Below are 27,868 nucleotides of genomic sequence, written 5' to 3'. Positions count from 1 at the left end.
CTGAGGTATGAGGAAAGATTGGATGGGCTGTGCTTGTTTTCCTTGGAGCAACAAAGGTTGAGAGGGGACCTGATAGAGGTGTATAAGATTATGAGAGACATAGATAGGGTGGATAGGAAGGCACTTTTTCTATTAGTTGAGGGGTCAATAACCAGGGGGTGTAGATTTAAGGTAAGAGGTAGAAGGCTAAAAGGGGAGTTGAGAAATGTTTTCACCCAGAGGGTGGTGGGAATCTGGAACTCACTGCCTGAAAGGCTGGCTGAGTCAGAAACTCTTGTAACATTTAAGAAGTATTTAAATATTCACTTGCGTTGCCATAGCCTCCAGGGCTATGGGCCAAATGTTGGAAGGTAGAATTAGTGTAGTCAGATCTTTGTTGATCAGCGTGGACATGTTAGGCCGAATGGCCTCCTGTGCTGTAAATGTCTATGAATCTATGGGGATGTCTGATGGGTGAGGGAGTGTGTGTTGAGAGTGGTGTGGTGGTTGACTTACCCTGGCGGAACGGATGAGAGTATCCATCCCCTTCCTGCATTGGATGGCTGACCTCCTTTGACCGCCACTGCCTATGCCTCCCAGGCCGGTTTGGTGACTCTGATGGACCTCCTGCAGCCAGAACATGGGTAGAGGACATTGCAGCAGCCTTCCACTGCCTCCAGCAGGTGCCCCAGAGAGGCACCACTAAATTTGGAGGTTGCTGTCACCATTGCTTTCGGGGCCATCTGTCACCTGGTACAGTCTTGGTCTGTAGACATGAAGTAGGTTGCACCCTGGTGCACTTTAAAAATGGCGCCCGGAGCGAGGAAGCACTGAGGTCACAGAATGGTGGGCAAATCTGAGTCCGCTCGCCAGGGATCCGGTGTGTTTCCCATGAATGCATTATTAATGAGGCAGGGCTCGCCAGGAAGCAGACAATATGGTGCGAAAACCTGCCATTGCGGCCGGCGGGTAAAACATCATTTTTCACGCCTGCTACCACACAGTGCAAATCTGGGATGATTCCGCCCTTAGTCCATCTGAGAGGGCTGTAAGAATTACTCACCTTACTTAAAGTGGGCCATTCTTGCAGTGGAGGCAATTCAGAGAGATTCACACGCTGATTCCTGGGATAAAGGAGTTGTCTTATGAGGAAAGGTTAAGCAGGTTGGGTCTATACTCATTGGAGTTCAGAAGAATAAGAGGTATTCTGATTGGAACATATAAGATTCTGAGGTGACTTGACAGGGTGGGTGTTGGGAGGATGTTTCCCCTCATGAGGGAATCTAGAACTAGAGGCCACAGTTTAAAAATAAGGGGTCTCCCATTGAAGATGGAGATGAGGAGGAATTTCCTCTCTCAGTGGGTCGTCAGTGTTTTGGAATTTTCTCTGTCAAAGAATATATTCAAGGCTGAGTTAGACAGATTTTTGATTGACAAGGGAGTCAAGGGTTATGAGGGACAGGTAGGAAAGTGAAGCTAAGGCCACACCAGATCGGCCAAGATCTTGCTGACTGGCGGAGCTGGCTGAGGGGGCCGAATGCTTACTCCTGCTCCTAATTCCTATGTTCTCAGTTCTTATGTAATTATGTATTTTTGTCAGTGTATTGAGTTCCTCAGAATTATGTATTTTTGTGTGAGCATTGACCTGCAAAGTAAGGTAATCATGAGAAATTGTCATGCTTTAAACCTACTTGTACTAGATTAGAAATGTGAGACAATGGAATTCCAGAAGCTGCATGTAATCACTGAGGAACGTGTCTATGTTCATGTACAGGGGAGAGCTGTTCACATGAGCACACTTCTGATTGGACAAGAACTGCATGCTTGGAAAGTAGAATGTACAGAGACATTTCTAATTGGCAGCCTGAGGATAGTCTGCTGGAGAAGTGTCATCATAACAGGAGACCCTCTGACCAGGTTTGGTGCGGTTGGAGAAAAAACAAAAGAAAGAAGACAAAAAGGACCAGAAGAAGCAAGAAACCTGAAAACTATGCAAGAAGATTCAAAACTATGAGATAAAAAGTTTTGACACGGGAAGTATATAGCTTGCATCATTCTGCAAATCACTGCCTGAACCTTACATTAGATGTATAAGTTTGTCCTGTCTTTCACTTAATAAAGCTGCTCCATGACTGAACTTTTATTGTCATGTCAGATCCTGTGCTAATAAGGGGTTAAATCCTTAAAGGAAGGTAGGATCTTGCATTAATGTCTCATCTGAAAGATCACACCAACAGTGCAGCACTTCTTCAGTGCTTTACTGAAACAGATTATGTACTTGAGGCTCTGGTCTGGAGTGGGGCTTGAATTCTCAACCATTTGAATCTGAGACAAGAGTACTACCACTGAACCAAGGTTGACATCATGAAGGTTTTGTTATTTTTCATAGCCCTTCTGTATTTACATTGAGATTGAGGATAGTGAAATTGGTTTGATGGTTAAACATTAAACTTATTAGAGAAGGTAAGGATTCAATTACTTTGTATTGCATAAGAAGCATATAATTTAAGCTATCATGTGCACTCTGGCAGTGCAATTCTAATTGTGTTAGTTATTTATTCTGCATATTTAGGAAATAATAAGACTTTCCCTCAAATATAACAAGCTTTAGGGTGATCTCTGTTCCAATTTTTTAAACCCCATTTTAAAATAATCAAAGCAGCACTGACCAGCAAGTTAATCAACTTGTAAACAATGCCATGGAATGGTGGAATAGGGATTTGCAACCACATTTTGCCACAGAGCAAGACCCCCCATCTCAGCAGAACGGAGGAAGTGCTAATTGAAGGGTGGGTGCTCCCCACAACAGAGAGGGGGAGGGGGGTGTGGAATATCAGAGTGAATCAATCTGTCCTATTGTTGCCCTCCACAATGTAGCCATGTACAGAGCTTGCATTGGCACAGTCCTACCAGGAATCACTTTCCTACTCTTTCATCTGGGTTTGGTGCAAGGAGGGTGGGGATTAAAAACAATTTCTAATAAAATCATGGGGATAGACAATAATTAGTATTAATTCCTGGAAGGCCTTCATAGACAGAGTGATCAGCACCTGGGATAGACCCTTCCACAGAATAGTGAAGGCCATAAACCTGGATGTGGTGATCAGGGCCTACTTATTTTGGATAAATGAACTGTGATGAGTTTGAATGGCCCACTTCATATCCATATTAACCTTGTAAAGTTTTAGATTTTTAAAAATGTTTTTTATCCCTGGTATGCCTACCCTCTGAAAGATATTGACTACTTGCTGCAGTACTGGGCCTCAGGTGGAGGAGACCTTCTGATGCATCACCCAAGTGGTCATTCTTTATGTGTGCGCCTTGAAGGTGAGCACCAGCAAACTGTGGAAAGCATCAGAACTGAGCACAATCTTCTATTCAACTGATGTCTGCACATCACATTTGAAACAAGGATTACTGAACCATGGATGACTTTCCCCCTTCTCTAACCCAGGGATAGCACGAGCAATTGTTGCCAACTGATTGAGCTCAACTAATTGATCTTAGGATCTTTGTGGTCCATGTGGCTCAGCCACCCATTCTGTAAACTCATGGTATGGGCTAGAGCTGGTGTGGGAGCGTTCTTAGCTCAGTCAAATTGGAATCCAGCGGTGTCAATGATGCAATTTTGAGGTATCGATGGACAAAGCATGAACACTCCACCCACTGGTACTTGGTGTTGGACAACCCTAACTAACCAGGAATTGCTGCAGGTTGCTCAAAATAAGAAGTTTATAGAAAGATTGTCAGGATCTGAAATGCTGTAGCTGAAGAGGCGGTGGGAGCTGATTCCATTAATAATTCTAAAAGGGATTTGGATATGTAGTTGAGGCTGCCAAATCAACAAGTTTATGGACAAAAAGTGGGGATGTGGGTCTAAACATGACTGCTTTTTCAAAGAGGCAGCATGGGCATAATAGGCCAAATGGCCTCCTGTGTTTTAAGTTTCTCTGATTCTATGAAATGATTCTTGTGAAGTTAGGACTCACTCCTCCTAGCTCCACAAAAATCAATTCCTTACATTTCCCATTCTCAGAATCCACCCAAGATCACCAGCCCCCCTCCCCCTTTAACTTACTTGGAGTTGGTGGGCTCCAAATTGGAGCTGCCAGACTTCCCACCCCTTCCAATTAGCAATCTGCTCCAAAAGTGCAAACAGCTCACCGACGGAATGTTAATGAGGCCAAAACCACGGCCAGGATATTGAGGTTGGCTGGCGGGGATGGGGGGGGACTCACCGACGGGTAAAATGATGTCATTTCTATTTTCAGGTTGGCGGGGGTGCAGCCGAATCAGCTGCGCGCCTGCCGACCTGTCAACGGCCAATTGAGGCCATTTAAGACTAATTCAAGTAGCTAATGGACCTGCTCGTCCAACCTTAAGGTTGGTGGGCAGGCAGGGAGCCCTGGCGGGCATCAGAAAAAGCATGAAACCTCATCCACGAGCGGGACGAGGTTTCATGAAGGTTTGTAAAAATTTAATAAAAGTTTGAATAAAAGTGATGGACATGTCCCAAATCATGTGACAGTGTCACATGAGGGGACATGTCAGGGAAATTTTACGTTTGTGCATTGACCATTTTTGAATTTGGCGCTGATCTCCCTGAGGCAGCACTTAGCCTCAGGGAGATGAGTGCGCTTTTTCGTGCGCATGCGCAAAAAAGCACACTCCCAGCTCGGGGAATCCCCCCCCACCCGCCCACACAAGGAGCACATAGCGCTTCTTGGCGGACATCACGCTGGGCGGGCCTTAATTGGCCCGCCCATGTAAATTGGCAGCACGCCCCCGATCGGACACGCCAATCGGAGGCGTGCCTGCACGCGCCCGCTCCTGCACTTCCCCCCCCAATGGGGGGAAAATTCTACTCCATATTTGGTTCTGGCCTTTGACTGCTTCCAACAGGTTGTTTCACACCATACTCCTTCCCACCCAATGGAAGCGATTGTGTGATATCCAACCCTCCTGAGATCATCCATAGGGTTACTATTCAAAGAACTAGAATTATGGAAAACCATCAAATCTCCCAGAACAATGGGCTGACTTCCAGAACAGGTTTTTTCACACCCACGTACCTCCATAATGAAATAAGGATCTCATTCTGTAGTATCCAACCCACTTGCACACAATATAAATACTATAGAATGAGGCTGTACTTCACTTTAGTTGGCAGGTCTGGTCCAGTCCCTATTATACTAACAGTTGCCATCTTAGTTGTCATCAAAAAGAGGTGTTATCTTGCCATCTTTCCATTCGATCAGTATTTCTCCATGTCTTAAAGATGGAGAGCGAGAAGCATCATGTTGGAGTTTGAATCCTGTTGTCAAGGATGTTTTTTCATCTGCTGATTCAGCAACAATTCCACCACGTAATTTTTTCTTTCTACTATTGAGAGAAATCAAGAAACACGTGCATGCTTAAAAGTATTATTGTTAAATATGGTTTGTGTTCATTCCACGATTAATAAGGTAAAGTTTCACTACTTAAAATCTACAATTAAACTAAATAAAATAACAGAGTTAAAAACAAATTATCCTGCTCCTAATATTTAAAACTTTTGAACCAGTCATATGACAAATCCTGTTTGTAGTGGTGGACAATAAACAAAAATAACCCATGAGTTGGTAAAAGAAAGGTTATTGTGTATATTATTTTCCTTCATCAAAACTGTTGGCTGACACCTCAGGGGAAGGTAAGAACATAAGAAACTGCAGCAAGAGATCATACAGTCTGTCAAGCCTGCTCTGCTATTCACTATGATCATGGCTGATCTTCAGCTTCAACTCCAATTTCCCACTGCTCCCCAGATCCCTTGATTCCCGGAGAGAACAAAAATCTGTCTATCTCAGCCTTAAATATATTCAATGATGGAGCATCCCTCTACCCTCTGGGGTAGACAACTCCAAAGATCCACAACCCTCTGAGTGAAGAAATTTCTCCTCATCTCAGTCCGAAATGATGACCCTTTATCCTGAGACTGTGCTCCCATGTTCTAAATTCTCCAGCTAGGGGAAACAACCTCTCAGTGTCTCCCCTGGCACGTCCCTTCAGAATCTCATACATTTCAATGAGATCACCTTTCATTCTTCCAAACTCCAGAGGGTACAGTTCCAATTTACTCAACCTCTCATCATAGGACAACCCTTCATCCCAAGAACTAATGTAGTGAACCTTCACTGTACCACCTCAAATGCAAATATATCCTTCCTTAAATATGGAAACCAAAACTGCACGCAGTTCACCAGGTGCAGTCTAACCAAAGCCCTATAAAATTGTAGGAAGATTTCCTTATTCTTGTACTCCAATTCCCTTGCAATAAAGATCAACATGCCATTTGCCTTCCTCATTACTTGGTGTTCCTGCATGCTAATTTTTTGTGTTCCTTGTGCAAGTACACCCAAGTCTCTGAACATCAACATTTAGAAAGTTCACACCTTTAAAAAAGTACTGAGCAAAGTGACCCGACAGAAGGAACATAACACCAACCATGCTAATGAATTGTCCCCAACGCCATGAATGCTTACTTTGCATTTTAACCTTTTGTGTAGCATCTTATCAAATGCCAATTGGAAATGTGTATACTACATTTACTGGCTCTCTTTTAGCAACCCTACTAGTTTTATCCTCAAAAAGCTCTAAAAAAATTGTCAAATACAATTTCCCTTCCGTAAAACCATGTTGACTCCATCTGACCATACTAGGATTTTCTAAGTACATTATTAAGACTTCCTTATGTCCCAACATTTTCCCAACAATTGATGTCAGGCCAACTGTCCTTTTGTTCCCTCTCCCTCCTTTCTTGAATAGCAGAGTTACATTTGCTAGCTTCCAATTATCTGGGACCATTTTAGAATCTAGGGGCTGAATTTTATGCCAGTGGGATTTTACGTTCTCGCCAAAGTCAATCGAGTTTAGAATGGCTAGCTGTATTTTACAGCCCTGGCCTCGCCCTGATGGGGCCGTAAAATTCCGGCCTAGGGAACTTTGGAAAATCATAACCAGCGCTTCCACTATCTCTGCAGTTATCTTTTTCAGAACCCGAGGATGTAGGCCATCAAGTCCTGAAGATTTGCACCCCTCAGTCCAAGCTACTCCTATACTTTTTCTCTGCTGACTTTAATTACCTAAGTTCCTCATTCTTATTAGCCCCAAGGTAACCCACTATTTCTGGTACATAATTTGAGTCTTCTACTGTGAAGAAGGACACAAAATATTTGTTTAACGTCTCTGCCATTTCCTCATTCCCCATGATAATTTCTCTTATCTCTGGCTCGGAGGGACCAACCTTTACTTTAGCTACTTGCCTTTTCATGTACTTATGAAAGCTCTTTTAATCTGTTTTTCTACTCCTGGCCCACTTACTCTTCTATTTTTTTTCCCCTTTTATTAACTTTTGGTTGCCCTTTCCTGGTTTCTAAAACATTCCCAATCCACAAACTTGCTACCATTTTCTTGCAACATTATAAGCCTCTTCTTTTAACCTAATACCATCCTTAGCTTCTCCATTAAGCTACAGATGAATCTTTCTGGCTGAGTTTTTATTTTTTAATGGAATGTATATTTTGAATATTTTGAATTGTTTCTTAAAATGTTTCTCACTATTTATTTACCTTTTAGTATATGTACCCACTCAACATTAGCCAGCTCTTCCACACACAGATGTGATTGGCTTTGTTTAAGTTTACAATTCTTGTTTGGGGCTGGAGAATCCTTCTATTCACCACTTTCCCTTGTTTCACTCTCTTTCATGTCATCCTTAACCCCTCTCCAATCATCCTCTCCACTCCATAACTTGCTTCATCCAAAAGCAGGTTGTGTGAGGCCAGGGGCCTCCTCATTCTCAACCAGGCACTCTACTCACCCATCTACCTCTTTCTTATCCATCTCCCTCAGAGACTTTGTTTGCTATCAAAATTCAATGATGCTTTTAAAAGAAGAAATAAAATTAAAATAAGTAAAGAAACTACCTACCTGTCTGTTCCAAGTTTTGCATCTAATATATTTCTGGGTACAATGCTGCTGGTCACTCCTGTGAGCACTCTGAGCATCATTTATTTAGGGTGTGCCCATTTCTTCCAAATTCATGCATGGGATGTGGGCATTGCTGCCCAGGCCAGCATTTATTACCCATCCGTAGTTGCCCTTGTTCAGAGGGCATTTAAGAGTCAACCACATTGCTATGGGTCTGGAGTCACATGTAGGCCAGACCAGGGCCAGGATATTTAGGTTGGTGAGTGAGGAGCGGGCCCCACTTGCCAATGCATAAAATGATGCGGGATGATGTCAGGCGGAACTCCTGACGTCACCCTACATCATTTCAATTTTCAGGTTGGCAGGGGTGCAGCCAAATCAGCTGTGCGCCCGCCGACCTGACAAAGGCCTATTGAGGCCACTTAAAAAATAATTAAGCTCATTAATGGACTTGCCCGTCCAACCTTAAGGTTGGTGGGCAGGCTGGGAGCCCTGGCGGGCTTCAGAAAAAGCATGCAACCTCATCCACGGACGGGATGAGGTTTCATGAGGGTTTTTAAAAATTTAATAAATGTTTGATTAAAAGTGATGGACATGTCCCAACTCATATGACAGTGTCACATGAGGGGACATGTCAGGGAAGTTTTATTTTTGTCCCTTCACCATTTTTAAATTTGGTGTTGATCTCCCTGAGGCAGCACTTAGCCTCAGGGAGATGAGTGCGCTCTTTCGCACGCATGCGTGAAAGAGCACACTCTTGGCTGAGGGAAGCCCCTCCCACCCGCACAGGGAGCGCATCGCGCTTCATGGCAGACATCATGCTGGGCGGACCTTAATTGGCCCGCCCATGTAAAATGGTGGTGCGAGGCGCGCCTGCAAGCGCTCGCTCCTGAGCTTCCCCCCCGACGGGGGGAGAATTCTTCCCCAGGTAAGGGTGGCAGATTTCCTTCCCTAAAGGACATTAGTGAACCAGATGGGTTTTTACAACAATCGGTAATGGTTTCATGGTCATTATCAGACTTTTAATTCCAGATTTTTATTGAATTCAAATTCCACCATCTGCTGTGGCGGGATTTTAACCCGGGTCCCCAGAGCATTGTCCTGGGTCTCTGGATTACTAGTCATGCTGTCCAATGTTTGACATATGATATAATTAGGGCCGGTGGGGGGGGACAATGAACTACCTTGTAATTTAAATTGGATATTGCATCTTTCACGCCTGGTCCCACTAGTGTGTCTCCCATTGAATTTGTGTCTTAGCATCAGTGGCCACCAGGCAAGGAGGTCACATTAGCTTCCCTGCACAGGCTTTGGATGAACATTGATATCATGCCCTGATGAGGTCATTGGAGCCCAGTCTGCATATCTAGAGAAGGATCTTGCTACCTCCTGCTCAAAACAGCAGGTTAAAATTGCAACCCACAGGAGACAATGGGATTGGGTAGGGGTGGAGGGGGAGAGGCCACCACAGCCATTTTTACCAACTGGGCAGACAGGGTTAAAATTGACCCTAGAGTATTCCTGGTCTGTGTTGCTCAGTACCAAATGCTCACACATAAGCAAAAATGATTTTTGTAAAAAAGTAGTAAAAAAGTAAAAGTTAATATAATGATATTTACCAAAATCATTCTTAACATTATAATCTAATGTAGTTTCTATGGATTTCAGCAAAGCCTTTGACAAGGTCCCACATGGGAGACTTATAAAGGCGGCAAATGCACATGGGATACAGGGTAATTTGTTAAGGTAGATTCAAAATTGGCTTAGTTGTAGGAGACAGAGGGTGATGACAGAAGGATGCTTCAGTGACTGGAAGCCAGTGTCCAGTGGCGTACCACAGGGATCTGTGCTGGGTCCCCTATTATTTGTCATTTATATAAATGACATAGATGACTATGTGGGGGATAGGATTAGTAAGCTTGCGGATGACACAAAGATGGGCCGGGTGGTTAATAGTGAGGTTGAGTGTCTTGGGCTACAGGAAGATATAGACGGGATGGTCAAATGGGCAGATAAATGGCAGATGGAATTTAACCCTGAAAAGTGTGAGGTGATACACTTTGGAAGGAGTAATTTGACAAGGAAGTATTCAATGAACGGCATGACACTAGAAAGTTCTGAGGAACAAAGGGAACTTAGCGTGTGTCTCTGAAGGCAGAGGGACATGTTAGTGGGGTGGTGAAAAAGGCATAAGGGACACTTGCCTTTATCAATCGAGGCATAGATTACAAAAGTATGGAGGTCATGTTGGAGTTGTATAGAACCTTGGTGAGGACACAGCTGGAGTACTGTGCGCAGTTCTGGTTGCCACATTATAGGAAGGATGTGATTGCACTGGAGGGGGTGCAGAGGAGATTCACCAGGATGTTGCCTGGGATGAAACAGTTAAGCTATGAAGAGAGGTTGGGTAGACTTGGGTTGTTCTCGTTGGAGCAGAGAAGACTGAGGGGCGACCTGATCGAGGTGTACAAGATTATGAGGGGCATGGACAGGGTGGATAGGGAGCAGCTGTTCCCCTTAGTTGAAGGGTCAGTCACAAGGGGACATAAGTTCAAAGTGAGGGGCAGGAGATTTAGGGGCGGTGAGGAAAAACCTTTTTACCCAGAGGGTCGTGATGGTCTGGAATGCACTGTCTGGGAGGGTGGTGAAGTCAGGTTGCCTCACATCCTTTAAAAAGTACCTGGATGAGCACTTGGCACATCATAACATTCAAGGCTATGGGCCAAGTGCTGGTAAATGGGATTAGTTAGGTAGGTCAGGTGTTTCTCACGTGTCGGAGCAGACTCGATGGGCCGAAGGGCCTCTTCCGCAAAGTGATTCTGTGATTCTGTTATACACTAACATTAATCTGAAATGATTTTCCAGCTGTCCAGGAATCAGTGGTGAAAGAATTATATAATCCAAGGCAAACTGTTTATTTTCAGATTCTTTAAATCCTTTTTTTCATTCTTTAATGGGATGTGGGTCTTGCTTCTCTAGGCCAGCATTTGTTGCCCATCCCTAAAAGCTCTTGAACTGAGTGGCTTGCTATGTCAATTCAGACGGCGATTAAGAGTCAACCACATAGCTGTGGGTCTGTAGTCACATGTAGGCCAGACCAGGTAAGGATGGCAGATTTCCTTCCCTAAATGGACATCAGTGAACCAGATGGGTTTTTACAACAATCAGTGGTGGTTTCATGGTCACATTACTGAGACTAGCTTTCAATTTCAGATTTTTATTAGTTGCACTTAAATTCCACCAGCTGGTATGATGGGATTTGAGCCCATATCCCTAGAGCATTAGCCTGGGCCTCTGGATTACTAGACATTACCATTACTCCACCATCTCCCCCTTCATTTAATTTTGACTTTAGAAGTATTGATTAACAATGGTTTCTTCACATCTACCAATGGCAGATCTCTGATTTTGTTTGGTACCTTCACAAGAGGACAGTTGTAAAGTACTCAAGGAGACTATATATACTGTATGAGTAAACAGTGCTACAGGATGTGAAAATTTCCTATACAGAGTCACATGTTCTCCCCACAGGGCTTGGCAGACTGCTGATTGAGCCATTTCTTTGCACCCTCCATCTATTCTATTCTTTTTATGGAGTTCAGAGTTTTATTCTGTACCACTGGAAGATTTCCAAACCTCAGTTGGGGTGATTAGAATAGAAATGAATTGCTCCTTTATACTAAATGCATTAAATGCTGAAATCTATCCTGTAGCATTAGAATGGGCTTTTAGGTCAGGAATGCTGTACAAGTGTTAGTGCTGGAAGATGGAAGATGTCCAGTAAGTTAATAAATCTGTGCTCCTGGTTCAGACTTTATGAGGGGGCAGGGGTATATCAAGAACTTAGGTGTATATTCCCACGAGTTTTTTTTAATCCAAGATATACAGAAAATTCATGGGGAACACAGCCTATATTCCTGATATGCACCCCCTGCAGAAAAAGTCAATACCTAGAAAAGAAAATCATAAATTTACAACTCTTCGGTCAGTTTGGATGCACAAATGGCCAGAAAATCAAGTGCACTGTACAGGATCATTTCAGTGTGCGGTCTTAGTACCTGAGGCTCACCACGAGGAGTGCAAAGTCTAAAGGCTGCCCCTCTCTGTGTCAAAAATCAGGAGCAGGTTTGTGCCATGGCCTCCTTCCCTCAAACACCACCCTGCCACCCCACCCCCACCCCCACCCTCCCAACATATATTCAAAGCTGAATTTAAAATGCTCAAGGTCATTTCACAATATTTAATTATTTAGCATTTCCTTTTTTTGAAAGAAGAAAATTTCCTCTCACTTTCTTAAATCTATTTTTTCGAAAGATTAAAGGATTTGCATTTAAGTATTGCCTTTCATACCCTCAGGATGTTCAAAAGTGCTTCACAGCCAATGATTTACTTCTGAAGTGTAGTCAATGTTATAGGAAAACATAGCACCCAGTTATACACACAGCAAAGATCTGCAAATAGCAATGAGGTATGTGACCAGATCTGCTTTAGTGATGTTGTTTGAGGGATAGGTGTTGGCTAGGACACCAGAAGAACAGTATTTTCTCATCTCCTTCTGCTTTCATTGTAATTTCTTGATGGACAGAATTGCACAGAATCTTGTCTTTTTGTGTAAACATTGAAACTAATTTGTCAGCTTCTGCTCCAAAGGTCACTTTTTTACCAGTGACTATGGTAAGCTGCAAATTTTGTAACCCTGACGTTTCAACCTGTGCCCACCACTAACGAGGCTTCGCACCGCTGCCTTGCAAAATTGCACCCAAAGCATAGTCAGCAATTAGAGCCTGGATACATACCATTCTCCACCTAATGGTGGCTTCACTACTTGGAGATATGGAGCTTCAGCAGCAACTGTGTGTTTCTCTGCAACACAATCATTGTGCACACTAAACATTCAGACTTGAGTGTGGGGTCTCATTGCAACCCTCTAGGTAACACCTTCCAACAGCTATCATGCCCAGCCTTAAAGTTTCCTTATCAGCTGAGTGATGGACATCTGCTTTTGGGATAATGGAGTGACCTGTACCGGATTGTTTGTGATATCTAGAACATCAAGGGGGCTGGCTACGTGAGAATTTGTCCACCTCCCTGGTTTAGGACACAGGAGCATGATGTCACCAGGCTAAGATTAGTTCATTCAGTAGGGTTAAAAAGCAAAAATACTGCAGATGATGAAAATCTGAAATAGAAACAGAAAATGCTGCAAGTGCTGAGCAGATCCGGAGAGGGAAACAGCATCAATATTTAAGATCGATGCCCTTTTGTCAGAATTCCTGATGAAAGGTCATCGATGTAAAATGTTAACTCTGTCTCTCCACAGATGCTCTCCCCCTAGATACCGTGGACCTGCTGAGTATTTCCAGCACTTCCTGTTTTTATTTCATTTAGTAGACAACAGTATTAATAACCTTAATTTTCAATCATTTCCATCCATGCATACATAAGTTATTTATAAATTTAGCCTCTCAAGTATGCAACTAACATATTTATTTTGAGATGTGATTGTTTCAGAGGACAAGCTCAAAATTGGCTACAATTTTCCTTGGTATTTTGGTAGAACAATAATAGGGATAGACAGCACCACCTTTATCTGAGATGCTGGAGTATATAGAGCCATTTAACCAAATTAATGACACATGTTTGATATTTGTCCTTAATGCAAACCATCAATTTATGCCAAAGTGCTAAAGGTACTCTTTAGTAATGACATTCACCATTAATGTTTTCACACTTACTTATTATAAAGGACATTCAGTGGCAGTATAATTAGTCCTAGCATCAACATTATCGCACCCAGAATCAGCATGGTAACCTTCCAAGTAGTTCCTTAAAAGACAGAGATACATTACATTAGTAACACCTACATCATTTTAGACGTACTCAATCTACTGGGTTATAGAAAATAATATCAAATGATTAGCAAGTGAGGAGAGCTTACAAACAATAGATGCCAACCTGAACTGTCACTAATTTTGAAGGAAACGTATCTTATTCATTTCAGGTATTACCTCCTTAACACTCATGTATGGTAGGAAAGTATGAGCACAGAAAAAGATAAATCAAAACTTTTTTTTTATTCATTCATGGGATGTGGGCTTCGTTGGCTGGGCCAGCATTTATTGCCCATCCCTAGTTGCCCTTGAGAAGGTGGTGTGGTGAGCTGCCTTCTTGAACCGCTGCAGTCCATGTGGTTTAGGTACACTCACAGTGCTGTTAGGAAGGGAGTTCCAGGATTTTGACCCAGCGACATTGAAGGAACGGCGATATATTTCCAAGTCAGGGTGGTGAGTGACTTGGAGGGGAACTTCCAGGTAGTAGTGTTTCCATCTATCTACTGCCCGTGTCCTTCTAGGTGGTAGTGGTTGTGGGTTTGGAAGGTGCTGTCTAAGGTGCCTTGGTGAATTCCTGCAGTGCATCTTGTAGATGGTACACACTGCTGCTACTGTACATCGGTGGTGGAGGGAGTGAATATTTGTGGATGTGGTGCTAATCAAGTGGACTGCTTTGTCCAGGATGGTGTCTAGCTTCTTCAGTGTTGTAGGAGCTGCACTCATCCAGGCAAGTGGGGAGTATTCCGTTGCATTCCTGACTTGTGCTTTGTAGATGGTAGACAGGCTTTGAGAAGTTAGGAGGTGATTTACTCATCGCATGATTTCTAGCCTCTGACCTGCTCTTGTAGCCACAGTATTTAAATGGCTAGTCCAGTTCAGTTTCTAGTCAATGGTAACCCCCAGGATGTTGATAATGGGGGCTTCAGCAATGGTAATGCCATTGAATATCAAGGGGTGATGGTTGGATTCTCTCTTGTTGGAGATGGTCATTGCCTGACACTTGTGTGGCACGAGTATCCTTCTGTTATAATTTTCTACTTCAAGCTAAAATTTTAAGTGATAAGTACAAAATATAATGTTGGAGTGCTTCTTTAGATATCGATCTAAATAAGGAAGTGAAAGCACCACAATCTAACCACTGGCCCACCAGAAATGTAATGGTTGGTTGAGGGAACTCACATTTATTATTAAGGGTTAGTTCTGCTTCTTGCAAACATTGCAACACTGCTTGCACTCTGGCATCATGCAAACAGTGGCTTTTAGCAACTACCTTTTGGTGAGGAATCCAAACTACTGACTGCATTCATCACACTGTTTGAGAGATATTGCTTCAGTCGACTACCCTTTGGTATTCCATCAGCACCAGTGATTTTCAGAGGACGATGATGAGCATTGCAGAAGGATTAGAAGGGGTCAACTGTCACACGGAAGACGTCCTGATCCATGGCTCCACTATATCAGAGCATGATGTCAGAGTGGGAGCAGTGTTGCAATGTTTGCAAGAAGCAGAACTAACCCTCCATAATAAATGTGAGTTCTCTCAGCCAACCATTAAATTTCTAGGACACATTGTTCATGCATCAGGCATTAGGCTGATCTTCAAAAACCAAGGCAATCAAAGAATTTCCAGCACCTCACAATGTCACAGAGCTTCAGCACTTCATGGGAATGGTCAATCAAGTAGGAAAGTTCTTACATAATCTGGGCACATGTAAATGAACCATTGCAACAATTGATTAGACAAGACCAAGCATGGTGTTGAGAAAAAAATCAACAAAGTTCATTCAAAAGGATAAAAGATAAAGGACAATTTATTTAACCGGGCTTTTTGGCTCACTATAATCCAGAACTGCCTACAGTAGTTGCCCCAGATGCATCATCAACTGGCCTAGGAGCAGTACTCTTTCAGACTCAGAGATGGTAAACAGAGACCAGTGTACAACGCATCCAATCATTGACTGACACAAATCAAAAATTAAAAACTCTCCTGTACGTGACTGTGGTCACCCAGAACATTCCATAGAACACATAACAACTCAATGCCCGACTCATAAGTATGAAGGAAGAATTACAGCGATACACACTGCCACTCCTGACGTAACATCCTGGCTTGACCACCTTGGTGTAAAATTATAGGTGCGCTCTATACCCCACTATATGAAAGAAGAAGATTGACTGAAATGGAACAAAGATACGCTGTAATGGAAAAAGAAGCATTAGCAGCTACATGGATTTGTGAGAAGTTTGCTGACCATGTCTTAGGCCTATGGTATACCATTGAGAAAGACCACAAACCATTGGTTACATTATTAAATGCCAAAGAATTAGCAAAGACGCTGCCATGAGTGCAGAGGTTTCGTCTGATGTACAATCATACGAATATACGATCATACGAATTAGGAGCAGGAGAAGCCATTTGGCCCCTCAAGCCTGCTCCACCATTCAATAAGATAATGGCTGATCTGATTGTGGCTTCAACTCCACATTCTGCCTACCTCTGATAACCTTTGACTCCCTGCCTAGTCAAGAATCTATACGCCTTAAAAATATTCATTGGCCCTGCCTCCACCACTCTCCGGGCAAGAGAGTTCCAAAGATTGAGAGAAGAACTTTCTTCTCTTCTCCGTCTTAAATGGGTGACTCCTTATCTTTAAAATATGTACCCTAGTTCTCGTCTCTCCCATAAGGGGAAACATCCTTTCAGCATCCATTCTGTTAAGTGATGATCAAGAGATTGATGAGATTCGATGCTACAACTGAGTATGTCCAAGGAAAACAACAAATCATAGTGGACACATTTTCATACACTCCTGTTGAAAAGCCTAAACAAGAGGACATAAATGTTGTTGAAGATGTGGAGTCCTATACTTCATTGACCGCTAAATTTCTACCAGTAACAACACCCACCCAGTACAACCAGTAAATGAAATTTGAAAGGCACAAAATGCAGGTGAAGAATGTGCTAAAATTTGGGAGTACTGCATCAAAGGATGACCAGAATACATCTCATCCTGAAGCAATAGTTCGAGCAACAAAGATATCAGTGTCGTGGGTGACTTGCTGATTCACGATAAGAGATCGGTCATTCCCAGAGCCCTCAGACTCGAGATCCTTCAGAGAACATACCAGGGACACCTGCCCATTACAAAGTGTTGTGCCAGAGTGTGAAAATCTGTTTAATACCCATGAAGGGATCTCAAAATCATTGCAAGAAATAATTTCAAACTGTATCACCTGTGCAATCCATCACCAGGAGCAAAGGGAACCACTGATGGTTTCCTCATTTTCGTCCAGACCATTGGAATTTCTCAGAATGGATCCTTTTGCGCTCAAAGGGAAGACATTCCTCATAGTTTTGATTAATACTCCAGGTGAATTGGGGTTAAGCATCTACATGATCCCATCTTGGAAGCTGTCATTATGTTACTAAAAGAAATTTTTGCCACACATGGCGTTTTAGAACTAGCCATTTTGTACAATGGCCGACAGTTTGCCAAAGAATGTTTTAAGTAGTTCACAGAAGCCTAAGGGTTTGTCCACATGATTAGCTCACCCAGATAACTGCAAGCTAATGGGGAGGCCATAAGAGGAGGAAGGACGGTAAAGGCTTTGTTGAAGAAAAATGATATCAACGTGGCACTGTTGAGCTACCATTCCATCCCATTCCAGAATGGTCTGACTCTGTCTGAACTTCTAATGGGAAGACGACTGTGGACTCAACTTCCTGTTCTTCTGCAGACTTTATGCCCTGCCTCAAAGCAGCAGATACAGAGAAAGGTGGAGGAGAAGTATCATGTAAATCAAACCAGAAACTACAATCAATGCCATAGAGTACATAACTTACCAGAACTCCAGGCCAAGGGAGTCTGTATGGATTTGTACCCGAATCATGAAGACCAGGTTTTGGAAAAAACACCACATCTGCTATCTTATTTTGTGGAGACTGAAAATGGAATAGTGAGAAAAAACAGAAATGCACTCATATTTACAAGAAGACAACCTTCAATGGAATGGACCAGTTACCCAGAAGATCAGGAAGACAGCCTGAACAGCGAACTGGTATTCTCTGATGATTCATATACTACTCTACTGAGTCGGGAGAGAACATGGAGAATTTGAATCCTATAGATCCCTCAAAGGGAGCTGAGAACAAGGTTGGGGAGATTGGTGGGGTGGGGGGGATGTCGAGGAGATTGTGGGGTGATGTAGTGTAAAGAATTAATGTTAAATACGTAAATAGACAGTCTACATCATCAGTGATGTAAGATCACATGAGGCAAAGCCTACTGAGGGATGATTCTGTGTGAAGCCTCGTGCTAAGCATTGTCCTGTATATAGTTAGAAGAATGTTTAATAAAAGGTAAAGTTTACCAGCAGACTTGCCTCCAGCTGTCTATCAATTCTAACCAAGGACAAACTAAGCTAAGACCCACAATGATGATAACAGAGAATGTACAATGTGGAGGAAGAGACTATTATTTTATCTGACTAGAATCAGGTAAAGTCATAGAGTCATAAGAGGTCTACAGCACAGAAAAAGACCCTTCGGTCCATCAAGTCTGTGCCAGTCAAACAAGTACCTAATTATTCTAATCCTATTTTCCAGCATTAGGCCCATAGCCTTGTATGCCATGACAGAGGATATTTTCAATTTTTCTGCCTGTAATTGTATCTGTATATTAATTTCATATATTTATCATTAATATTAATTCCAAATTAATATAAATATAATATATTTCTTTACATGGAATAACTTTTTTTTGGTTTGTAATTACCATGGTTATTTCCCGTGCTTTAGTTTTGTACCACTTTCGTTTATCACTTGGTTTTATGTTTTCCTTGTTTACTTCTCTCTCCCCGACTCTTTCTGCCTATATTTACATTTTTGTTTTTTTCCACTATTTATTTCCTTTCTTTTCTCCCTCTCAGAAACTCATCACCTTTCATAGTTGAGGGGACAGGCACAAGCTCTAAACCTAGATCAATGCCATTAGGCAATATTCAGAGGATGACTAGCCTCTGAATGTGTGAAGTAAAACATCAATAACACTAGAATTATTGAAAACACTTCCGTTTCCAAAATTATATAGACACCACTTTAACAAAGTCTTAAATGCACTTCCCCAGAGTTTGCATGACATGCTCTTCTAGTGGAAGGCTAGTGAAAACGGTGATGGTAATCTGCATTTGACCCCAGCCATACCCAGGATCAGGGACCGTCACTTTATCAACATGTTAAGGATGGATGCTTGTGCCTCTTTGGGCACATCTTAATGTGTGCCAAGGTGTGTGGCAGGAGATGGGGTGGTGGGGGGGAAGTGTGGGAAACCTGATTCTGATTGGCCTGCTTGGTGGAAGCCGCTGGCAAGAAGTGCTGGCAGGAGAATCACCCTCCCACTTTATAGGATAGCTAAAAAGATACGGCAACAATCCAGTTTCCAAAGTGTTCCAGACCAAGACTCCAGTCTGGAGAGCTGGTACGCAACACATGCATTGCTGAGCCAATGTGTACACCAACTATGTCCTGACATCCAGGTCACTTGGTGTGAGAGAGGTAGGGGCTGAAAAATTTCCACTCTCCAGCCCCACCATGGGCTATACTTGGAGTGAAAAGGGGGTGTGACCCAAAAAGGTCTCGATCTGTGGATCCAAGTCCCAGCTGATTTTTCACCGATTCCACTGCTCTCCACTGTAAATATTAATGACATTTCCTGAAATTACATATTCTCTGAAAATAAATATTTTTGCCTTACCGTCACTCAATTTGAACCTCACTGTTTTATCATTTTCTTTAGAGTGTGTGATATTTTCAAAAGTAGGGTAGGAAGTATCAGAGCTATAATTAGTCACAGGAATGTTTGTCGATTTTTCCATTTTTTCTGTCTGAGCTTCTGAAACTTCAATATGATTACCTGAAATGCAGAAATAAACATCAGATTCCATCAATAATGACCCAAGGCTGAAGTCTTTGTTTTTGCTGCCTGGGCTTAAAGAGCAACATGGGCATGGCCCAAGGAGCAAAAATTAGGGAGAAGGATTGCACTCCCATTCATTTAAATAGTTGAAATATCAAACCATCTCCATTATGGATGTCAGGGTAAGCATCCCTCTCCAACCTTACTTCCTGCACTGCATCAAGGCAAAGCTTTACACTCAATCACTAAAGTAAAAAGAACTACTGCTTTGTTTTTCATAGTGTTAGAACTAAAATGGCTGATGGGAAGATTGTTAATTAGAGAATGGGGGTGACTTTTGATTTGGGCGAATATCAGAATGGCAGAGAGTGGAGTGTACCTGATCGATGCCATTGGCAGTATAACCTGATTGATCCTCATCGTAATAAAGTTGGTGAGCAGTTGAAAGACAGTTCACTAATCAGGAGGGCATGAAACACAACAGTTCTTTCATGCACTTCAGCCAGCAGACACAACTTAAGTAGGGGTTGTGGAAGAACAGGCACTGGCAACAAGACTTTTGTGGGGCCAGTGGGAGCATTCATGCTCCTTCTGGCCCCTAAAATCATTTTAAAGACTCAACTTTAAAGCTTTTGGAGTGGCCTCCAATAGTTTATTTAGCAACCACTGGTTAGGGTACTTGATGTTCAGTTCCTTTGAGAGGAGCAAAGCAGTGGACACTCCACCCACTGGAAGACTAAACTTGCGTCAAGGTCTTAATAACATCTTAGAACCCTGCTTTAATTATATTCAAGAGGCTTTCACTGGGTAGGAGTGCTGACTACACTTTTGAAACCGTCTCCAAAATTGTAGCGGCAGGAAATCTTCAGGAAGTTTTTCTGTGATTTACATCTCATTAGTACTCCATTCCTACTTCCGGTGAAAAATAAAGTGGCAGTAAAACAAAAATCACGCTCTGTGAAATATGACTTAGTCTTCCGATCCAAAGTTACGATAGATATGTTTCGCATATCATCAATTTTTTAACTTGAGATAAACTACCCTCAAATAAATTGGCAAAAAGAGGTAGGGTAAAGGGTAAAGGGACAAGGGACTGGAGTCTTTACGGTGTGTACAGAATTCCTTTCATACCCCGAAATGTAACAAGCCCAACCAAAGAGGCATCACTGCTGGAGCATGTAATGGGAAAAGAACCAAAGCTGATAAGAGAAATAAACATAGGGGAGCATCTAGGCAATAGTGTTCATAATGTAATAAAATTTAAAATAATAATTGAGAAAGACACAAGTAAGGCAAAGATCAAATTATGAGGGGATGAGAATGGAACTAGAGAAGGTAAACTGGGGAAAAAAATTGGTAGAATGATAAAACTACAGTGGGAAATACCTAAAACAGTGATCAACAAAGTTCAGGAGAAATATATTCCTCTAAAAAGCAATCAGTAGACATCATGGATGAATACAAATATGAGTAATACTGAAACTAAAGATAAAGGCATACTATAGTGCAATAACAGAGAGACTGACAAAAAATGAGGTTAGGAAAAGCAAAGAGGAACTACAAAGTTAAATTATCAAGAATTAGAAGGAGAAATAGTTAAGTATTTTACAGACCCATAAATAACAAAAGAAAAATCAGGATAGTGACAAGGCCACTAAAGGATGCTCAAGATAAATTCAAAGGTAATGACAGTGAAATATCAGAAATAGTGAATAGATATTTTACTTCAGTACTGATTGGATTTTGTGGCAATAAAATCCCATAAACTATGGGAATAAACTCCCACAGTCAGGGGTGGGAGGGGAGGCAGCCGACGCTTGGGTCAGCTGCCTGCATAAATTAAACTACTGGTTGGCCATTAAGTGAGCTGAGGTGGGACTGGACTCAACACCCCTCAGGAACAGGAAGTCTTGCCTCATAGAGTTGCCAGCCAATCAAAGTCCGGCAGCTCACCACTACCGGCAGTGCTACCTAGGAGCAGAAGCCACTGCCAATACTGACCTTGAGCCTTGAGGAGGCGGTCAGTGCTGGATTGGTACTTAATAAGTGTTTGGGGGTTATGGTAAGAGTGGTGAGGAGGCTGGAAGGCCATGGGGAGGTAATACTAATGTGCCCAGGGGACCTGTTAAGGAGGGAGCTCCCACCACATCCCCGACTGCCACTGGCCTGTGCAGGGAGACATGCTGGCTGGGTGCTTGGTGTGCATCTCTCTCACTGCTGGTTGAATCCCAGTGGGGACAGGATGAGACCCTTAAGCGGGCAAATAAAATTGTGGCGGGGACAGCGGTGGGCAGGTGGGTGTCAGGCAGGCCACCAGCTGGAATTAACATGCTCCCACTGCCCATTACCCCCCACCCCCTCCACCTCCCCAGCCTTCAAACCTGACAACAGAGGAAGGTAAAATCCAGCCGTATTTACCAGGGAGACATTACATTACTACATTAGAAGAAGAGAGCAAAAGAGATATAAATTCATAAGGTAGAAAAGAGGGGGATAATTGATAAATTACTCAAACTTGGAGAGGATAAAATTCCTATTCTGGATGGATTGAATCCACACATATTAAAATGAAATGGGGAAAAGTTAGCAAAGGCACTATAACAGAAGCATAATAATTCATTAGAAAAAAGAATACTGCCAGAAGGATGGCGAACAGTTACTACGATTCCTATATTTAAAAAGGGAGATAGTCTAATGAACGATAAACCAATTATCTTAATGTTGGTGGTAAGAAAGGTAAAATGTAATTGTAAAACATCTAGAAACTGAAAATATAACAAAAAGTAGTCGAGTCAGCACAGAATTCAAAAGGGAAAGTTATGATTAAATTAAATTAAATAATTAATTCTTTGAAAAATTAACAGAAAGAGTAGACCAGGATAATGTAGTTGTAATATACTTGGATTTTCAAGTCCATTGATATGCTACTCGTAACTGAGGTCAGAACATGTGAAATCAGGGGACAGGTTGCAGAATGAATAGGAAGCTGGCTACAAAATAGAAACCAGAAGTTATGAGTTGAGGGTAGCTCAAATTGGCAAAAAGTAGTTTTAAGCCTGTTGTTCTCAATTTATATTAACAATATGGGCTCAGAAATCAGACATATGGCAGTATAGCAGTTATGTTACTAGACTAATAATTCTAGGACCCAGATTATTGATCTGGAGACAGTTCAAACTCTACCATGGGCAGCTGGGGGAATTTAAATTAAATTCATTAAATAAATCTGAAATAAAAAGCTGGTTTCAACAATAATGACAATGAAACTACCAGGTTGTTGGTAAAACCTTTCTGGTTCATGAAGGTCCTTGAAGGAAGGAAAGCTGCTGTCCATGTCCAGACTAATGTGACTCCAGACCCAGAGCAATGTGGTTTATTCTTAACAGTCCTCTTGCAAACAACTCAGTTGTATTAAACTGCTACACAGAACTATAATATGAATACAATCGAATGGACAACCTGGCATCGACCTAGGCACCAGAAACAACGAAGACACACCTTACTCAGTCAACTTTGCAGAGTCCTCCCCAACAATCTGAGAGTTGTTCTGAAATTGGGACAGCTGTCTCACAGACTAGTCAAGCAACAGCCTGACATTGTCATACTCATAGAATCACACCTGCCAGCCAATGTCCAAAGCTCCTCCATCATAATCCTTGGATATGTCCTGGCCCTTCGGCAGTGGCAGAGTGGCACGGTCTGGAGGGAGTGGACCTAGGAGCCGTCAACATTGACTACGGAGCCCATGAAGCCTCATGGCATCAAGTCAAAGATGGCAAGCAAAACTCCTGCTAATTACCATCTCAGCCCTTTTCAACTGATGAATCAGTATTCCACCATGTTACGCATCATAAATTAACAGTGGAAGATAATACAATGGAAGAATGCTGCAAAATGCAAGACATTCATAAACTTGCAGAAAGAATGTGTAAGTGGCAAATTAATTCCACAGATAGCTTGAGCCCACATTCTTTTTGGAGAATAGGAATTTAAACAGGTTAGAGGAGTAAAGGGATTTAGACTCATAGGGCAACATCTTCTGGTCGGCAAGCGGGGGCGGGGCCCGCTCACCGACTCGTAAAATGACGCGGGGATACATTGGACATGCGTCCCGACGCCACCCTGCGTCATTTAGATTTTCAAATCGGCTACGCGCCCACAAAACTGTCAACAGCCTATTAAGGCCGTTAAAAAAGTAATTAACCTGATTGATGGACTTGCCCGTCCAACCTTAAGGTTGGTGGGCAGGCCAGGAGCCCAGGTGGGCCTCGGAAAATGCATGAAATCTCATCCCATCCATGGGCGGGATGAGGTTTCATGGGGGTATTTAAATTTTTATTAAAGGTTTCAGTAAAAGTTATGGACATGTCCCAACTCATGTGACAATGTCACATATGGGGACATGGCAAGGAAATTTTAAAAATACCTTTATTTAAAGTTTCAAATCGGAGACGATCTCCCTGAGGCAGCACTTTGCCTCAGGGAGATCTGTGCGCTCTTTTGCACGCAAGCAAAATGGCAGCGCTCCCCCCCGACTTGGGGCGCCAATCAGAAGGCCGCCACCCGCAGCTGCTCCCGCACTTCACCCCCGATGGGGGGAAAATGTTGCCCATAGACTCATAGACGTTTATAGCGCAAAAGGGGGCCATTCGGCCATCGTGTCCACGCCAGTCAACAAAGATCTGACTACACTAATCCCATTTTGCAGCGCTTGGCCGATAGCCCTGGAGGCTATGGCAATGCAGGTGAATAAAGGAGTACAGATACCCATATCATTAAAAGTAGCAACACATGTTAATTAAGACATAAGAGCAGGAGTAGGACATTCAGCTCCTTGAGCCTGTTTCGCTATTCAATAAGATCATGCTGATCTGATTGTGGCCTTAACTCCATTTGCCTGTCTGCTCTCCCATAACCTTTGACACTCTTGTAGATCAAAAATCTGTCTAACTTGGCCTTGAATATATTCAATGGCCCAGCCCCCACTGTTCTCTGGAATAGAGAGTTCCAAAGATCAGCAATCCTTTCTTTAAGAGAAGAAATTCTTCCTTATTTCCATCTTACATGGGAGACTTATTCTGAAACTGTGCCCCTGAGTTCTAGATACACCCACGACCACGAGGGACAACATTCTCTCAGCATCTACCCTGCCAAGCCCCTTCAGAATCTTATATGTTGACCATAAAACATAAGTGCTAGGGTTCATTTCTAGGGAATAGAATTGAAAAGCAGAGAACTTATATTGAATTTGTATAGAATTAGACCACACCTCATTATAGAAAGGATGAATTGCACCAGACAGGGTAAAGAGGAGATTTATGAGGAGGTTGCCAGGACTGGAAAATTGCAGCTATGAGGAAAGATTGGATCGGCTGAGGTTGTTCTCCTTGGAACAGAGGAGGCTGGGGGGAGATTTGATTGAGATGTACAAAATTGTGAGGGGCCTGGATAGAGTGGATGGGAAGGGTCTATTTCCCTTAGCAGAAAGACCACTGACCAGGGGTCATTGATTTAAAGTGATTTGTAGAAAGATTAGAAGGGAGATGAGGAAAAGATTTTTCGCCTAGAGGCTGGTAGAGGCCTGGAACTCACTGCCTAAAAGGGAGAGGTAGAAACCCTCAACTCATTTAAAAAGTGTCTGGATACACACCTCAAGTGTCATAACCTGCAGAGCTACGGACCAAATGCTAGAAAATGGGATTAGGCTCGGTGGCTTGTTTTTCTAAGTGGCCTCCTTCTGTGCCATAAACTTCCTATGATTCACACTTGGAGTACTGCGCACAGTTCTCATCTCCATATTTTAAAAAGGATATGGAGGCATTGAAGAGGGTGCAAAAAAGGGTCACAAGGATGATACTAGAATTGGAAGTTGATACAAATCCAGAAAGCCTGGATAGGTTTGGACTGTTTTCTTCAAACAAGCGAAGGTTAAGGGGACTGATGCAAGTCTTTTAAATTCTTAAAGGGCTTGATAGGTTAGATGTAGAGAAAATGTTTCCATGGGCTGGATTTTAAGGAGCGCCGCAGTCCCCATCTCCCTGGCTAAAAAGTCATAAGGGAGGGTGGATAATGGGAGGGGTGAGGGTCAGGATGAGCACGGAGACTGTAACAGGTGTAAGTTCAGTGGGGAGAGAAGGTATGTGGAAGATGATAGGGGGTTTCAAGGATAATAGAGGGGAGAGGAATGGTTATATTGGGTGGGTCAAGAGTGATGGGGGGAAGCTGGTGGGTGGCAGAGGGAGAATAGAAGGTGGTGGAGCATGTCTGGGAATTTACTCGCTTCTTCATAACACAGGTGCTCTGTACATGTGAATCGTCGAGGGTCTTTTCGGGTGGATGGAGTTAAAGGTCAGCACAATTGGCCGACTAAAGGGACACCCTAATAATCATGAGTCAGCTGCATGAGAACCTTGCTCAGGTGTGTTCATCTCTCTATGGTGAAGCCCACACGGCAGCAGGTTTGCTCCCTGACTCATGGATCTCATAACATCGAGATCCCAGCAAGGTCGAGAGCTGCAGCGAAGTCCATGCTGAAAGGTCATTCAAGTTGACCGAGGAATATGGAGGAACGAGGGAGGGATGGAGAGAGGGAGGCAGGGGTTACTTGTCCGGGCCCGGTGGCAGGGGGAAGTGGTGGAGGGGATGTTTGAGGCGACCGACAACAATGTGCTGGTTTAGAACCTCGAGGTTCCCGGGTGGGTGGCCATGGCTGATAATGAGGTGGGTGATATGTCTGTGATGGAGGCAAGGGTTTCTCAAATGTGTCTCGAGCGTGATGGGGGTGAGCCCAATTGCATTTGAAGGAGGGTGCATGGACATAGCTTTCATTACCCCGGTCAATGCTGCAGTCTCCATGCACATGGATGTACAAACGAGAGGAGAACTCACCTGTAGTCCTCCAGGATGGGCTTCACCATGGTGGGGTGGGGGGAAGTCAGGGGTAGACATGCTAGATACAGGGCTTCCCATTGGCTGAAATGCTCAGGGCCAGAAGGACAGCTTCAAAGAATGTGCTGACTGGATGGATCACTGCAATTTGTTCACAGATCACCTCAGCCATACACGATGCTGGCTCCAGGCAACCCTGTACTTCTATCAGTTACGGTCCAGCTGAGGAAGAAGCGGCAGGGGCATTGACTTCCTGCCCACCCTGCCGCAAGACTCGCCATACCCTCGCACATAAATATCTAATGAACTGACCAGTGTGAGATCGCAAGTAGCCAGCCATCCCACCCCAAGCGGAAATCACTCTCTCTTCCGCTACCGTCACCCAACTTATACTCCAGACTGGAAGATTCCACCCATTGGAACTCAATTTAACTAGACCTTGGAAAATTCACACTGATCACCTTAAGGCAATGATAGGGTCAAGTACAAGGAGATTTACTCTGCATCTGACCCAGACTAAACTCAATTGGAATTGGCTGATGGTGACATTCTTAAATAGTGAGAGGCTGGGAAGTGTTGAACTTCAAAGGGACTTGGTGTCCTTGTTCATGAGTCACTGAAAGCTAACATACAGGTACAGCAAGAAATTCGGTAGGCAAATTTCATGTTGGCCTTTATTACAAGAGGATTTGAGTATAGGATTAAAGATGTATCACTGCAATTATATAGAGCCTTGGTGAGACTGCACCTGGAGTATTGTGTGCGGTTTTGGTCTCCTCACCTAAGGAAATATATACTTATCATAGATGGAGTGCAACAAAGGTTCACCAGACTAAATTCTTGGAATGGAAGGATGGTCCGATGAGGAAACATTAAGTAGACTGGGCCTTTATTCTCTGGAGTTCAGAAGAATGTGAGGTGATTTCATTCAAACCCACAAAATTCTTACAGGGCTCGACAAGAGTAGAAGCAGGAAGGATGTTTCCCCTGGCAGGGGGCTCTTGAGCCAGGGAATACAGTCTCAGAATAAGGGGTAGGCCATTTAGGACTGAGATGAGGAGGAATTTCTTCACTCACAGAGTGATGAATGTTTGGAATTCTCTGCCCCAGAAAGCTGTAGAGCCTCAGTCATTGAGTATGTTCAAGTCTGAGATCGATAGATTTCTACATATTAAAAACTTCAAGGGATATGGGGATAATGCAGGAAAACGGTGTTGAAGTAGATCAGCCATGGTCTCATTGAATGGCGGAGTGGGCTCGAAGGGCTGAATGGCCTACTCCTGCTCC

General features: G+C 43.1%; 1 protein-coding gene across 1 annotated transcript in view; it reads right to left on the bottom strand.

Annotated features, from left to right (window-relative positions):
• Window positions 1-4,859: 4,859 nt before the first annotated feature.
• The window catches only part of LOC144686069 (uncharacterized), a 42,653-nt gene continuing 19,644 nt past the window's right edge, over window positions 4,860-27,868 (bottom strand). The window contains exons 3-5 of the mRNA XM_078551230.1: window positions 19,532-19,690; window positions 13,683-13,773; window positions 4,860-5,361 (exon numbers count right to left, since the gene is read on the bottom strand). Coding sequence (XP_078407356.1) covers window positions 5,187-5,361; window positions 13,683-13,773; window positions 19,532-19,690 — 425 coding nt within the window. The 3' untranslated portion in view covers window positions 4,860-5,186. The remainder of the gene's footprint in view (window positions 5,362-13,682; window positions 13,774-19,531; window positions 19,691-27,868) is intronic.

Source organism: Cetorhinus maximus, chromosome 1 (genome assembly GCF_964194155.1).
Source record: "Cetorhinus maximus chromosome 1, sCetMax3.hap1.1, whole genome shotgun sequence".
NCBI classification, from domain to species: domain Eukaryota; kingdom Metazoa; phylum Chordata; class Chondrichthyes; order Lamniformes; family Cetorhinidae; genus Cetorhinus; species Cetorhinus maximus.
Note: the sequence above shows the minus strand (reverse complement) of the source record. Positions and strands in the feature narration are given on the sequence as shown.